The 16,109-nt window shown below is 35.4% G+C and overlaps 1 protein-coding gene across 2 annotated transcripts in view; it reads left to right on the top strand.

The window, feature by feature from the left end:
• LOC131983177 (protein kinase C beta type) overlaps positions 1 to 16,109 on the top strand; it is a 145,489-nt gene that overhangs the window by 36,923 nt on the left and 92,457 nt on the right. For both annotated transcript variants that reach the window (XM_059347847.1, XM_059347846.1), the window contains exon 3: positions 6,352 to 6,434. In XM_059347847.1, coding sequence (XP_059203830.1) covers positions 6,352 to 6,434 — 83 coding nt within the window. The remainder of the gene's footprint in view (positions 1 to 6,351; positions 6,435 to 16,109) is intronic.

Here is a 16,109-nt window from a genome sequence, read left to right on the forward strand (position 1 = left end):
TGATTTGGGGCGTGGCTACCTTTGATTGACACGTGGCTAACAAGGTGAGCCGTCATCAGGAGAGAAGCAGAACGATGCGTATCCATGGCAACGTGTCAATAAAGTTATATATAACGTTGTATAGATATAAAAAAGGACGTTTAGCTGTTTGGTCTCATAACTTTGACCCTTTCACTGTATTTTCACTTAATGAATACGTTATTTGAACGTTTTGTTCAGTAAAAATGTCTTGTCGATGTTCAGTTTTCTGAGGTCAGTAACAAACATTTTGTTTTTGTTTTTTGCTAGCCAAAACTAACATCCCAGTTAATGCTCCAGTTAATGCTAACATGAATTAGCTGCGGCTTCTCTCAGTCAGGTTGAGATGTAGAGAGGCTGTAGTCAGTGATCAGATCCCTCTCGCTCCTCCACAGTCCAAATATGGTCTGCTCCCTGTATCGGAAACAAGATGGCGACACAAGATGGCGACGAGTGTAACGCTGAACTCGATGCTTCTAACGGGCCACAAACCAATGGGTGATGTTAGGGTGACTACGAGTCTAACCCTAAAGCCATTTTCTGGGGGAGGATGGTCTGGATAGAACAAAATCAAATACAGAAACAAATTCAAATTGAACCATTGTATACTGTAAAATGTAAAATACTTAAAATTAATGTAATCTGATCCAATCAAACATCTGCCTCAGCTACGCCAGCAGTACTATTTACACATTTTTCCTCATCCTTCAGTAAACCCATGGGGTCGGTCTGGCTCTGTGACATTAGATTATGCCACCTGTCTTTTTTGAATTTCCACCATTGTGAAGTGTGTGTACTTAACTGAGCAGATGTGTAAATGGATGAGTGAGGTAATTATCGGGGCGGATGAAAAGCTTGGAGTTTGGTTAAAGGGAGAAATGGAGGGCACACTTCAATTCCGGCACGGTGTATTTTTGTAAAGAGGCATTGTTTTGTTTTTGCCCAAGGGTCATAACGTTGGTAAGGGTTCAGTTCTATTTTAGTGACAGATTTGTATGTGTGTGTGCGTGTGTGTGTGTGTGTGTGTGTGTTACTAAGGGATTTGGCAGTTGCAATACTCCAAAAGAGCAGTTGCCTTGAAGCAATGTGTGCACACAGGCCTCACCATTTCTATCTCTACCTCTTTCCCCTCCACCCTCACTTTGTGTATTCAATCTGATATCATTGGAATGAGTGGGTGGTGTGTGTGTGGTATCATCGCAGTGAGTGGGCGGTGTAACCAAAGAGAGTATATTGCGTGGGAGTGAAGTACCATTGAGGTGCACATGGTTTGTGTGTATTGGAGAGTCTTTCTGTTAATTATAACCCCTCCCATTAGTGGAGGTTTGACAATTGAATAGAATAGAATAGAATAGAATAGAATAGAAAAGCTGGTTCTTCAAATATGTAAATGAGAGAGCAGAGGAGAGCATAAAAATATATCGTTGTGCTATTTTCAACACTGTGTTCTACCAAACGCAGAGAGAAAAATCATTGTGGTCTTATTTAAAACCGTGGTTATCAAATCCCTCAATTTTATGACCTCACTTCCCTTACCACGAGTTAAGTTACGCAAGTACTTATAAGTATAAAGTAGGAAGTGTTTTTAGTAGAACATCGTTTTAGAGAAACAGCCTAGATTGTGTTTGTAGGATAAATGGAATACATGATGCAAAGATGATTTGGCAAATATCTGACAGAATATCCGACAGATATATTAGTTGATATTGGTCTATCAAGACCAATTATTCATTTTTTTCAAATAGTCAGCAATATACTGAAACAGAACAGTAATCATGTTAATTTAGCTATTTATTTTATTCCTATTTATTCTTTATTTTCTCAGTTATCATTTATAGAATTTACCGACAATGTAATACATTGTTTGTATATTAATGTTAAATATTATTTAATTACGTTTTTTTGTTTGAGAAAGAAGCTCTCTGGGTATATTTACAGAGCGGTGAAAAAAAGTGTATTTTTGTTCCAGCTGAAAAAATTACTATATCTGCCAACATATCAGTTATCGATTCATTTTCCCTCTCTAAAATCAGTGTCCCATATCATATTTGGTGTTTTTGCTTGGTGGTTAGAATTTGAACTTTCCAACAGTCCATAAGCACATCATAGGTTACAAAAGGTTCTGTTAGAAAAAGTAACAAAAACAAAGCGTAAAATTTAGATATTTCTGTCAAACTTTATTCTACCTTTCTCATTTAAAATGTCGCCAAAATTAAACTACTTTGAATAAATGGATCCTTTTACAAACATTAAATTTTGTGCTCCTCACCGCAACTGGGTCACTTGATAAATACTCACTCAAAATCTGATAGAATTGGCAGGTCTGTTTACACAGAGCAGAGAGGAGAGGACAGTAAAGGTTCCAATTAGAGCTTGTAAAAATGCAAATAGTTCAAAATGTATAGCATGTGGAGGCCGATTTTTTCTTCTTCTCCAATATTCATGACACCTGTGGGCACTTGGGAAAGTGTTGTATATGTAAATACCATTAAAATTTTCTTTAAATAATTTTTTTTTTCTATATATACATAGTTTTTTCTATGTTTATGAATTATGTCATTATTACACAAAAGACATTTTTGAAAGGAAATACAAGGCCACAGCGAAAAAATTTAAAAAGAGCAAAAAAAAGGACATTCATTTACTTATTATTATTTTTAATTATCAAAAAAAAAATAGCTTTCTCTCAAAATGGAAATTGAGATTTTTGGAATTTTTTTTTTTTTTTTTTTTTTTTTTAAACGACTCTTCACTTCTTTTTTTCCAGATGTGTATTTGCTACATCACTGTCAATTGTAATGGGACAGAGCATTTTCATTGTATTGTCTGTATTACGTAATAAGTAATTGGATATTTGTTTTCTGTGGCCACAGTGTGTTGCTTGTTGTTTTGTCTATGTTGGAAAATGCAATAAAAAATATATTAAAAAAAAAAATTTTTTTTAAAAAGAGCAAAAAAAAACACACCCTGAAACTGCATCTTGGGGTCCAGAGAGTTAATGGAGTTACAATACAGGTGGTTTTTAAGCTGATAGCAAAGAAAGATGAATCAAATACGCTTCATTGTTTTTAGTAGCAGCTCTATAACCTGCTATCATCCATATCTCTGTAGCTGAGTGCATCCCCCTTAGACATACACACTATGTAAATATGCTCTGGGGCACAATCATGACGACTGTGTGTGTGATTGTGAGATATTTTTAGCCTGCTCTGTTGGTCTTGCCTGTCAGTGGAGCTGACATTGATCAGGGTGGAGATGGCAGGCTCGCTATGCATCGGAGCTTTCACATGTTTCTGCACCGCTGATTGTTACCAACCTGAAAAGTGGAGCCATGTTCCGCTTTTCATCTCACTTAGATTGTGATCGTGCTGACTTCCCTTTGATCTTTCTTGTGTATTTATGTGTATACTTGTTATTTTCAAATCCGCGCCTAGGGAGGAAAAAAAAGTCAACCTTGTATTTGTTGTAAATGTAGATTTTTACAATGCTGTCGACAGCAAACTTTGTAAACACAGTCGATTCTGTTAATCAGAAGTCATTTTGGTACATACTGTAACATAAATATGAGGTTACATTTTACATTGCATTCTAGACATTTCGAAGGTGCTCTTATCCACAGTGGCTGACAATGAGTCAACGGTGCGGGAGTGACAATAAGAGTGTGTGGGTGTTAAGACACAAGCACAGCATCCCAATGTACATTTATCGCCGCTAAAGCTTTTTATAGGTTAAGTGAGTGCTGCTCAGAGACACGAAATTACTCCAAGCCTTAAAATCATATCTAATTTAGCTTGAACCTAAAATCTGATTCAAAATTAAACATTTTAAAGCCAATCCTATAAAGTCAGCTCGTCTGTGAGGTGTATGCTTATAGAAAATGGTTAATATGCTTTCCCAGCTCTGACCATGAGGACGTTCACCTTTTATTGAGTCTGGCTTGCATCAGATGCAGTGCTGCTTGACTTATTTCACCCTTTTTTAATAAAGTGAGCTTCCTCTTAAAGGAAAAGTTTTTGATTATTTTGAAGTGGAGTTGTATGAGGTACTTATCTACCAGGTCAAGTGTCAGAAAAAATGTTGGCATTCTATGTTCCTGCAAAGCACAGATACATTGATAGGAAACGCAGTTGGAGACCAAAATTTGTTGTTCAAGTCCCATTTGGTCTTGTGTGAAAGTAAAACAGACATACAGTACAGGCCAAAAGTTTGGACACACCTTCTCATTCAATGTGTTTCCTTTATTTTCATGACTATTTACATTGTAGATTCATCAAAACTATTAATGAACACATGTGGAATTATGTACTTAACAAAAAAGTGTGAAATAACTGAAAACGTGTCTTATATTCTAGTAATCAAAGGGTGGTTACTTTGAGGAATCTAAAATACAAGACATGTTTTCAGTTATTTCACACTTTTTTGTTAAGTACATAATTCCACATGTGTTCATTAATAGTTTTGATGCCTTCAGTGAGAATCTACAATAAAAATAGTCATGAAAATAAAGAAAACGCATTGAATGAGAAGGTGTGTGTTCAAACTTTTGGCCTGTACTGTATGACAAACAAACATGTTTGAACCTGCATTATGATCTTTTCCTAAACCTAATCCAATGGGTTTTGTTTGAATTCACAACATTAACCAGGTGTTTGGAAAAAATACAACCTAGTATGTCAAGAAGTGACGCCAACAGGCTGAGAAGGATTCGGGTGAGAACGGGTTGTAGTGATGCAGAAACGTTGAGCTTCAATGTAGAATGCCAACATTTTTTATTCTGGCAATTAAGTTGTGTATTTCCTACAGTAGATGGAATGGAATTCCACCTACACTGTAAAAAATAATCTGTTTAATTTACGGAAAAATACCAGCAGCTGTGGTTGTCAGAACTTCACCGTAAAAATTACAGTGAGTGGGTTTTCTGTTCTAAATTTAAATGTAAATATCAGCAAAAACTGTAATTTAGACCGAATTATCCCGTTATTTTTAGGGTAATTGTGTCATTCATTCTCACATCATGGTATTTCTCCATAAATTTTGCATGAAAATGTTATATTTTTACAGCAAAACTGTGTGTTTCTTCCAGTTTATGACAGGAAAAAGTGAAAGTTTTGTGCTATTCTTTGATTTATGGTAATTAAAAAGGTCTATTACGGTGATATACAATTTGATGTATTGATGTATTTGACAGTGTTTTATTGTTATTTCTACAAAAAAATGTACAGTGTATAACGCCCGACTGATGTGGGATTTTTGAGACGGATGCCCATACTGATTTTAGAGGGGGAAAATTAATCAATGGTATTTTTTTGAGCTCTGATGAAAGAGGATTTTTTTTTTTAAATTTGTGCACCAATTTTTCCCCACTGTACCCAGAGAGCTGCTTTTTATTAAACACAAACTTTATTAAATAATATTTTACATTCATATACATTATTATATTATACAAACAATATATTACATTGTCTGATATGATGATCTGTACTGATTTCAGAGGGGGGAAATTCATTGATAACAGATATGATGGCTGATATAATATTTTTTTTAAATTGAATGAAAATAGCCTGTTTTATGTGGATTGTGCACCAATTTTTCCCACCCAGAGAGCTACTGTCTCAAACAAAAACTTTTTAAAGTAATTTTTAACATTTTTTTATACATTAAAGAAGCAATGTATCACATTGTCAGCCAATTCTATAAATGATAACTAAGAAATAGGAATACAATAAATAGCTATATAAACATAATTACTATTCAGTTTCAATTAATTGCTGACTATTTAAAAAAAAAAAGACAATACAAATATGAATAGCTAACAGCTAACACCATTTCTAAATCATGCCAAGCAACATTTCCTACCTTATATGTTATATAAAAAAGTAAATATCGGCACATATCGGACAGCAGGTACACTGGTACCAATATGCCTTTGAAATAATTATATTATATTATTGGCATTATTATTATTATCTGCCGATAATATCTGTCAACCAATATATCTGTCGGGCTCTACTTAGAACATCAACCCCTGTGTTTTGATAGAAAAAATTATTCTTTCTGAATCTGATGGCTTTGAAGAGAGCATAGATGGATTTAATGACTTAATTTCCTCGAAAAGAAAACGGTGGAAATAGTCTAAATGTTGTTTACCTAAATTGATATTGAATATTTTTAGATGGCTAAAATACGTTTTTCAGCTGGCCCCATTCAAAGCAGTACATAGCTTTGCTTCTGTTCCCGGCAAACTCAGTTGCCGACTGGGCAAAGTTAAAGATGTTTGATTATGTAAAACATTATATTGTAAATCTCTCTCTCTCTCTCTCTCTCTCTTCACAGTGTGTTGTTTCGTGGTTCACAAACGTTGCCATGAGTTCGTCACTTTCTCCTGTCCAGGTGCTGATAAAGGACCTGCATCAGATGTGAGTACAAATAAATGAATCATTTAAAATGGTACGGCTGCCTATGGGAGTGAGAATGAGTGTTGAAAGACAGATGGAACGAGACACTTCCAGCTCATGAGCCCCGATCACCCGTCAACACCACTGTTACGGTTGAGCTGCCTCCATTTTTTTCTCTCCTCTTATTCCTTTTCCTGTCTTGACAGTTACACTGTACCATCACACCACACACATACCACCACACATTTCTCTAGTGTTTACATTTGAAAGACTCCATACTGTACAATATACAAGGAAGATATACACTGTAAAAAAAAAAACCCTGTTGTTTTTACGGTAAAAAACTGGCAGCTGTGGTTGCCAGAACGTTACCGTAATAAATACGGTTCAACTTTTTTCTAATATTACGGTAAAAAGATATTGACACTGTTGATTTCACATTTAAGATTGCATTTATTCCTTTTTTTACCGTATAAATAAAAGGTTTTTCCATCAAAAGATTTGACATATAATTGACAAGAAAATACTTTATAAATGCATGTAAAAGATTTTACCATTAAATATTACAGTACATTTCTGTTAGAGAAATGGTGTTTAGTACATTTAACAGTGAGAAAAAGTATTTTTACAAAAAATAAATGCAAAAATTACAGTGATGCTTTTTGTTACAAACACGGTGCCAATGTATTTTACAGTAATAGAGTAATGTTTTTTTAATTTAAAACTTGTAAAAATACTGTTCTGGCTGATATATACATTTACAGTGTTTAATTGTTACTGAAACTGAATTAACCCATTTATCATTTTACGGTCTTTTACTGTCATGGTTTAGCAGTTTTTCACCGTCAAATCTACAGACATTTTTTACAGTGTAGACATCTAACACCCGAAGCTGCCCAACAGAACCAACATTGGCTCCGGAGCAGCTTGACACTTTGATTAAATTAAATGTTGACTCCAGATGTTGAATACAGCTGTGGAAGGGTTGTGCAGTAAGTGATGTGGAGTAGGAGACTGTTACTTCACTTCTTCACACATGAATTGAATCCTGCATGCATCATTGTTTTAATCTCACATTAAATAAAATATATTTACATCATGTACTTCCTGTAAACAAATGAGACTGTTGCTAAGAAGATAAGGGATCATTTTAGGATATTTAGCTTCTTGGTTGAATGTTTTTGCTTTAGAGACCGGTTTTTATTTTATTTTTTTCAACAGTGAAAGCCAATGGATGAAATGAGGACATATTTCGTGTTTTAAGCAGTGGTGGAATGTAACTAAGTATTACTCAAGTACTGTACTTAAGTACAATTTTGAGGTACTTTTACTCTCCTTGAGTATTTCCGTTTTGTGTAACTTTGTACTTTGTACTTGCAAATATTGTACTTTTTACTATTTACATTACATTTAGCTGCCAGCTCTAGTTACTTTTCAGGTTGAGATTGAACATAAAAAACATGATGAATTTAATGTGATTAGACATGTAATTTGATTAAGCCTCATAACAGTATATTAAGTAGTTAAAATGAACCCTACCATGAGAAAATAAAAACACTGCTTACATAAATCAAAAAATCAATACAAATCATCTAATACTATATTTGGTACTTTTACTTTTGATGCTGACACTTTTGTACTTTTACTTCAGTAAGTTTTAAATGCAGGACTTCTACTTGCAGTGGAGTCATTTCATAATTTCTCAGTGTGGTATTAGTACTTTTTTTTTTTTTTTAGCATTTTACATGCTTTATTGAAAGTGAGAGACAGATAGAAAGGGGGTGACAGAGGGGAGGACATGCGGCAAAGGGAGCTCAGGCCAGATTCGAACCCGGTATCAGTACTTTTACTTAAGTAAGGGATCTGAAACTTTTTCGACCACTAGTTTTAAGTGTATTTGTATAGAATTATTATACAAATGTCTCTGCAAATTTTTGATAAGTATACTATATAAATACGCATTTCTTGTTTTAAGTGGTGTGTCAGAAAAATTCTCACATTCGCTAAAATTTCTCTTATATTTTGTATATGTTATTATCACAAGAAGCTGTTATAAATTGGCTTTTATACAGTTTTAAGCCACATTTTTTACAATATTTCTTTTAGATCTTGGTCATAATATAACATATAGTGCATTTAAATATGTTGAGCTCAAAAACATCTGTTGACAACAATGAAATCACTTTCATACAAACACACAGTATTGTTGGAGGTTAAAAGTTATGCTTGTCCTTAATCCTCATTAAGCATTCTTCTCACCTTCTCCGCTGCTCTAACAGGAAGTACCCTTAAGTGGTACTTCTATCCTAAACACATCCACTCTCTCGAGGAGCTGAGAAGTAGTCGTGTCTTTCTTCTGATTTATATCCTTAAAATGCAAACCTATTCTCTAACCTCTCCTATCAAACAGACAAAATTAGTTGCCGTCCTTCTCTTAAGCGCGCTCTCAGGATGCCAGCTTCATCTTCTCTAAAACCCCGGGGTCTTTAAGTTCCTCCGCCGGGTCCTTACCTCCCTCTGGAGTGCCCTTTCAGTTTGACAAGTACACTTAGCGATCCGCCTCCAGAGGAAACGCCGGCGTTCGCTCTTTGGCTTCCTGTGGTGTGTTCTGTATACCTGATAAGACTCTGCAGTCTTTCCTATCATGTTATTATACGTCCGCCTGTCTAACAGACTGCTGGCTGCTTCTTCTTCTCTTTCTTAGTGCCATTTAAAGTGCCACAAGTAGCTTCTTCTTCTTTGATAGCTTTGTTTTTTAGCATACGCCACAAGGTCTGGTGCCCAAATAGATGTTAAAGCTTTTCTTAATTTTCTTTGCTTTTGTGCCTCCGGTAATCTGCAGGTCCTTAGAAAGTGTTGAGAAGAATCTATTCTTTAAGTAATGTAAAGATATGTGTTATTTGAACTTTAAACAAATGGAAGAAAGTGTTAGTTCAGGTATTTGCTTCTAATAACGTCCAATTTTATGCATGTAGAGCCCGACAGATATATCAGTTGTTGACAGATATTATCGGCTGATATCGGCCTATCAAAGGCATTGATATCAGTATATATGCTGTCCAAAATGTGCCATTATGAAAGCTTTTTCTTTTTCTCTACACAATATGTAATGTAGAAAATGTAGCTTGGTGTGATTTAGAAATGGTGTTAGCTATTAATTATTTTATTTATTTATTGTTAAGTAGTCAGTGAACAGTAGCTATGTTTATTTAGCTATTATAATCCTTTTTATTCTTTATTTTCTCAGTTATCATTTATAGGATTGGTTGACATGTTTCTACAATGTATAACAATGTTAAGTGTTACTTTATAAAGTTTTATGTTTGAGAAAGTAGCTCTCTGGATGCCTTTCCAGAGTGATGAAAAATCAGTGCATAATCCACATAAAATAGGTCTAAATTCATTGATGGTAAAAAAAAATTTAGCTGGAATGATAATCAATGAATTCTCTGCTCTGAAATCAGTATCAGCATCTGTCTAAAAAAGCCCATATTGGTCATGCTCTAGCATGTAGGTGTACAATGTGGCCATTACAACCTGCCATTACTATTCTGATATACTCAGAATAGGGCTGGGCAATATGGTCTATGAATTATATCACAATATTTTTAGGCTATATTGCAATACACGGTATACTGTGTATCTTCATATTCTGAAATCTCTACCAAAGCATTTCAAAAAGGTCAATTCAGCCCTTTGATGCAAACAATCACACCTGTGTGATGATTTTAGTAGCAACATACAGTATGCATGCATTAAAACGTTCTTCTTTATATTTGTTAATAATTTCTTTTGGAACTATTTGAAACTGCCATGGGAAGAGAGGGAAATCACAACCAATTAAGTTTAACAAAACAATATTCATTCAATCTGGGAAATAGCACACAGAGGCTTCTAACAGCTGTAAAATGAAAATACAGTAAATAATGACACGATGTAAGATTCACTATAGCCTTGTACCACATAGAACACAATGCATCATGTATACTTTAACTATTGCTTCTTATTTGGGTCTTTTGTATCAGGAGCTCCAAAATAGGTCAGTGAGTGTTAAGTCAGGCCTAAAGTCGTGTAGTGTGAACCAAGGTTATAATAGTTTTGGATTTTTCATTAGTTTTAGTTTTAATTTCGTTGTGAATTTTTGTTTTCAAATTCAGTTAGTTTTAGTTAGTTTTAAGAGTGAGTTTTCTAGTTTTAGTTTAGTTTTTATTTTTTGCAAATGCTTAGTTGTAGTTTAGTTTTTATTAGTTTTAGTGTTAGTTTTAGTTTTTTTGTAATGGGCTATGTGTTGGGTGCCAGATTCAAAGTGGTCATAATACATTTTGCCTTTATTTCCTTTGGTTTATCCATCTCAGCCCCAATAACGTTATTAACTGTTTTGAATTTTGGTTGGAGTGTAGACATCCCAGTCTCAGTAAACATATTCACCATGTGTTGCATATTCAAATAGAAACACTGAATTATGAATGAAAAAAGTTGACAAAAATTAAAACTAAGGACATTTCCACTATAATTTTAGTTAGTTTTAGTTCGTTTTGTAACCACACAATACAGTTTCAGTTAGTTATCGTTTTTTTTAAAACTCTAGTTGTTATTTTTGTTTCAGTTAACGAAAATGTTTTTTTAATTCTAGTTTTCGTTATTTCGTTAGTTTTCGTTAACTATAATAACCTTGGTGTGAACTAGACATTACTTGACTTTTTGAACCAGCATATAACCCGTTTCTTCATTAGTCACTTCAGATGTCATCCCACATCTTTATATATCTCCTTCTACCTATTTCCTCTGAATGCACCTCCTCATACTCCCACACTATATTTATATTTCTATATTTGGCATACATTTAGCTCCCTGAATCTGTCTCTCTCACTGTCTGTCTCTCCTCTCTATTCTGTACATCCTCCATTTAAATGCCACTCCACCCAGGGGGCCCCTGCTCTTAATTACGGGGCCTCACCACCCCCACCATGTCATTTCCTTAATGAGTTCGTGGTCTTACGACCTCGGTTCCTGCACAGTGGGAATGTGTAAAGAAGCTGCACATTTAAATATAGTAGACAGGAAGACAGGTAGCCTGTCTCACAATCCGCAGCTTTTGTACGCCGGGGGTTTCCGCTGGTCATGTAATTCCTTGAAAATAATGAAGTTTTGCAATATACCTGTTCAAACTGACAAGAATGAATAAGGGAAATTATCAATACACTGTACACTCTCATAAAATAGAGTACAGAATTGTACCTTTAAGGGTACAATGGCTTGTCACTGGGGCAGTACCCTCAGAAGGTACTTTTTTGTACCTTTAAAAAGGGTACAAAATTAGCCTTTAGAGGGTACAGTATTGTACCAGTATTTAATTATATATATTTTTGTGTATCTACATTATACAAAAGACAAATACGTTTTCACTTTATCAGAATGTTTTTTTTTAATTTTCACATTTCATTGTCATTTAACTAAACAATGTAAAATTGTTTAAAGTTAAAAAGTATAACTAACCTACTGCTGAAGAAAGACTAAATAATTATTTAAACAATAATTAATATTTAGGCTTCTGTCATTTGTAGAGCCTAACACAGATTGTCTATTGTACCCCAGCATGTAAAAGGAAGGGTACATATTTGTACCTTTTACCACTTGGGTACCCATATTTACCTTTTTGGCCCTCAAAAAGGTACATATAGGTACCTTAAGGTCCAATAATTGGCCCTAGGGGGTACATTAGTGTAGATTGTACCTCGGGGGACAAAAAAGGACTCGTATTGTACTCCTTTTTCTGAGAGTGTAGAAGTCAAGGAATATGCCAGATATTTATATAATTCCACCATTTCAAGTTCACCGGACTAGGAAAATATAATATTTCTTGATCATGAAAGCTGTATGACTTGGTCCTGGAACTCCTGGGTGAAGATTTTCTAATAATGGTGTCAGATTTGTACAGTTTGACACGATGTTTTCACCCACGCACACCTGCACAGAAAAAGCTTTTTGAACTCTGAGAACAAAACATTTTTTCAGCAGTTATATTTCAGCCATTTTCAGCTTGGTCATGCAACATATTAAGGTTTTATCTGTCAAACAGTTAATCACAACAGTGAAGGGTTTAGCCGAGTCATACTGTTTAAGATTCAGCTTTGCTATTCTGCCAAAGGAAATTGTGTTTTTCTCCATCTGTGGTGTGCTTTTTCTCAAGAATATCAGCGTCTTCATTGGTTCACATTATTTTGTGTTTGTCAGAGAAGGCAACCATGAATATCCAAATCATCACTGAGGCAGATTCTTGGGTTTAGAGCATGTTTATTATCCTTTAGTGTAACCCTTTAATATCCAAATTCAGGATTAATGCTCTGCTCGTATAGTAACCGAATATTTATAACTCAAAAGATTGTTGGAACCAATAGTGTTAGTGTAGAGCTATAATAACTATAATAACAATAATAATAACAAAAAATGAATTTAATTGGAAATAAAAAAGTTCTCAACCAGTTTGACAAAAAAAAAAAAAAAATTTGAGGCAAAAATACCAAAAATGATCTGATTCCTGTCTCTCAAATGTGAACATTTGTTGCTTTTATTTCTCTTACATTGTGGTAAACTAAATATTTTTTTTGGTTTCTGACTATTTGTGTGATGGATTAATCAGATTTTTTTAAAATAATTATATGACCTGTAATAGGCCAAATAATCATTTAATTGAGACAATAATAAGCAGATTAGTCTATAATTAAAATAATCAGTACTGTGTGTTATAAAAAGATGAATCTCCATCAGAATAAAATGACTCTTCAGGCAGCAGCCAATCCTGAACATTTCTCTGAGTCCTTGAATTTGATTATGTTGAGTGTGTCCTTGTGGGTCCCAGACATGAAAGAACAGCAGAACAGGAGATGTTGTGGAAAGAGAACCGCTGCCTGCAGATAAAGACGAAGACGCAATAGGCCTACAATAGAAAGCCTATTTATTCTACATAATCAGTAATATTGTCTCACTGTCTGCAGCAATCAGCCCACCACTCCCATTTTACCTCCTGCCAGTCCCTCCCTGTCGCTTCTCTCTGTCAGCTATGTATGTTTAAAAGAAGAAGTCAATTATAGATCTGGGTTAATAGAATGGGTTCCCTGTGGGAGAGGTCGAGGGATGAGATCCTCTAATGAAACCTACATTTCATGCACAAGCCTGCAAATGGTATAGAACTCTGTGTGTGTGTGTGTGTGTGTGTGTGTGTGTGTGTGTGTGTGTGTGTGTGTGTGTGTGTGTGTGTGTGTGTGTGTGTGTGTGTGTGTGTGTGTGTGTGTGTGTGTGTGTGTGTGTGTGTGTGTGTGTGTGTGTGTGTGTGTGTGTGTGTGGGGCCGAAGTACACACGCTGCTACAACAGGCTTAACAACAAAATGTGAAATAGGAAGACAATTAACTTGGGTTTATGATTAAGGATATTTTTATTTCCCACTAGTCCTGGATTTCCTAAAATATATTTTCCAGATAGAAAAGTCAGGTCAAGTCAAGTCACTATTATTTATACAGCCCAAAATAAGATTAGCCTCAGATGGCCTGTACTGTACAATCTGTAGAATATACGACACCCTTGGTCCTCAGATAAACTCGCCCGAAAAAACCCTTTAAAAGGGAAGAAACTTTAGGTTTACATCATCACTTAGATCAGGGGTGTCAAACTCAAATACACAGTGGGCCAAAATTTTAAACTTGGACTAAGTCGCGGGCCAACATTGATATTTATTGAAAAAATTGACCTAAACAAGTTCAAATGAAATGGAACAAGCAAAGCTTGATATAACTTAATATTGCAAACATGCAAAATCGAATATCAAATAAAACAAACAAACACATCAATGGCATTCATTTCTTAAATAAAATTTAAATAAAAACCGTATGTCCCTTTATTTTATATGCGGCCTTCTTTAAATTTCAATTTAACAGTAATCTTTTTCCACAGGCTAAATATGAATGTGAGAAAAAAATAACAATAATAAATCAAATGACTAATAATAATATCCTTCAATGAATGTGCAACCATTCAAGCCCATGCCTAGGACTATAGCAAGAAAAAGTGCATAAAGACAACTTTAATTGTTGCTCAGTTTTCTACACATTGATCTACTCTGTGTTCAAGCCAAAACACGAGCAGAGCATTCTGGGATTTGTAGTATTATTTGCGCTGTATAATACCGGCGGGCCAGCTCCGGTTGTCATTTGGTATTTCCTCGCGGGCCAAATATAATTATACTGCGGGCCAAATTTGGCCCGCGGGCCAGAGTTTGACACCTCTGACTTAGATGAACAACCGAGCTCCATTCAGCCGCCCCAGCTTCCCCACGCTCCACCTCTCAGCTTATCTCACCAGCTTGTCACATAACTGGCACATAAACACAGTGAATTGTCACTTTTACACTTGCAGAGTAATGTCGCTTTTTGTGAGCTTTCGAAGTCCTACTTTGGAGCCTTTAGACTGTGTCAGGCTGGCTTTTTTTTTTTTTTACTTTATGCAAAGCTATATTTCTTCCTCCTCTGCCTCTCTATTTAAACTTAATGCACATGCAAATCAGCCAGTACATCTTGTCTCTGAATAACAATCTGTAAGGAGAAGTAATGTATAAATACATATATAACGCATGTTGTTATTCTCAGACATTGATGTTCAGTTTCTTCTGAAGGGGGATGGTAATCACCCCCGCAGAGTTCATGTCAGCATGTGAGAGGCAGGTTACTGTATCAGTCACAAACAGACTTACATCCACAGCTGTGGGCATTTCATAGTGTACATTTCTCCTAAGCTGAATGTACCGTGAGGGGAAACCTAAGCACTCTGAAGAAACCCACACAGAGTCCACACTGAAAGAGCCCTGTCAGGTTTCAGGTTCAAACCCAGGGACAGTGGGAACCACTGGTCCACTGTTGCAGACACATTGGAAATATTCTGTCAGGGCTCAGATAGGGAATCAAGAGCAGATCCAAATAACTTGCAGTGATTTGGTTTATTAAAAAAACAGGACAGTCCAGAAGGCAAAAACAGAGTCCATGTACAGGCAGGCTTCTTTAACAGGCACATAGTCCAGACATGACAGGCAGAATTCAACACCGAACAAAAACTTTCTTAAATCTCTCCAATATAAACTTAAACTAAGTACTAGTCTCACTTATGTGGAATTCAGGCAACATACAGTACACACTGTGACAAACTCAACTGAAAAGACAGGGTTTAAATACTCAAACTGATTGGCACAAATGAGAGACAGGTAAACAGAGAAAATGGTGGGAAAGAACAAAGTCAGGAAGTACCAAACAAGGACATGGGCGAGGCCCCAAGCAAAACACATGGCAGCATCAACAAATACAAAGTTCAGACCTGTCATACTTGACAGGTAGGGGGAGACAACACTAATGTCCAATTGGGAATCCTGACATATTCACAAAATATTTAGTGTCAAATATCATGCGCTGAGTGTACTTTTTTCATTGCACACCACAGGTCCTTTCACACATGTTACAGTCTAGAGGTATTCTTTTTTATTAGTATTATGGAACACAACCACAAGTGCCTGTGCCACTAATTGAAAGATTTTATTCCAGTTCCTGTGATCTCAAAGATGAGAACATTTTGCTGCTATCTCTTAATTGTTTTAAACTGTTAAACAAGTTTAACAACTGTTACTCTCTACCGAGCATCTTCTCTTCTAGCACCAC

Source organism: Centropristis striata, chromosome 13, assembly GCF_030273125.1.
Source record: "Centropristis striata isolate RG_2023a ecotype Rhode Island chromosome 13, C.striata_1.0, whole genome shotgun sequence".
NCBI lineage: Eukaryota > Metazoa > Chordata > Actinopteri > Perciformes > Serranidae > Centropristis > Centropristis striata.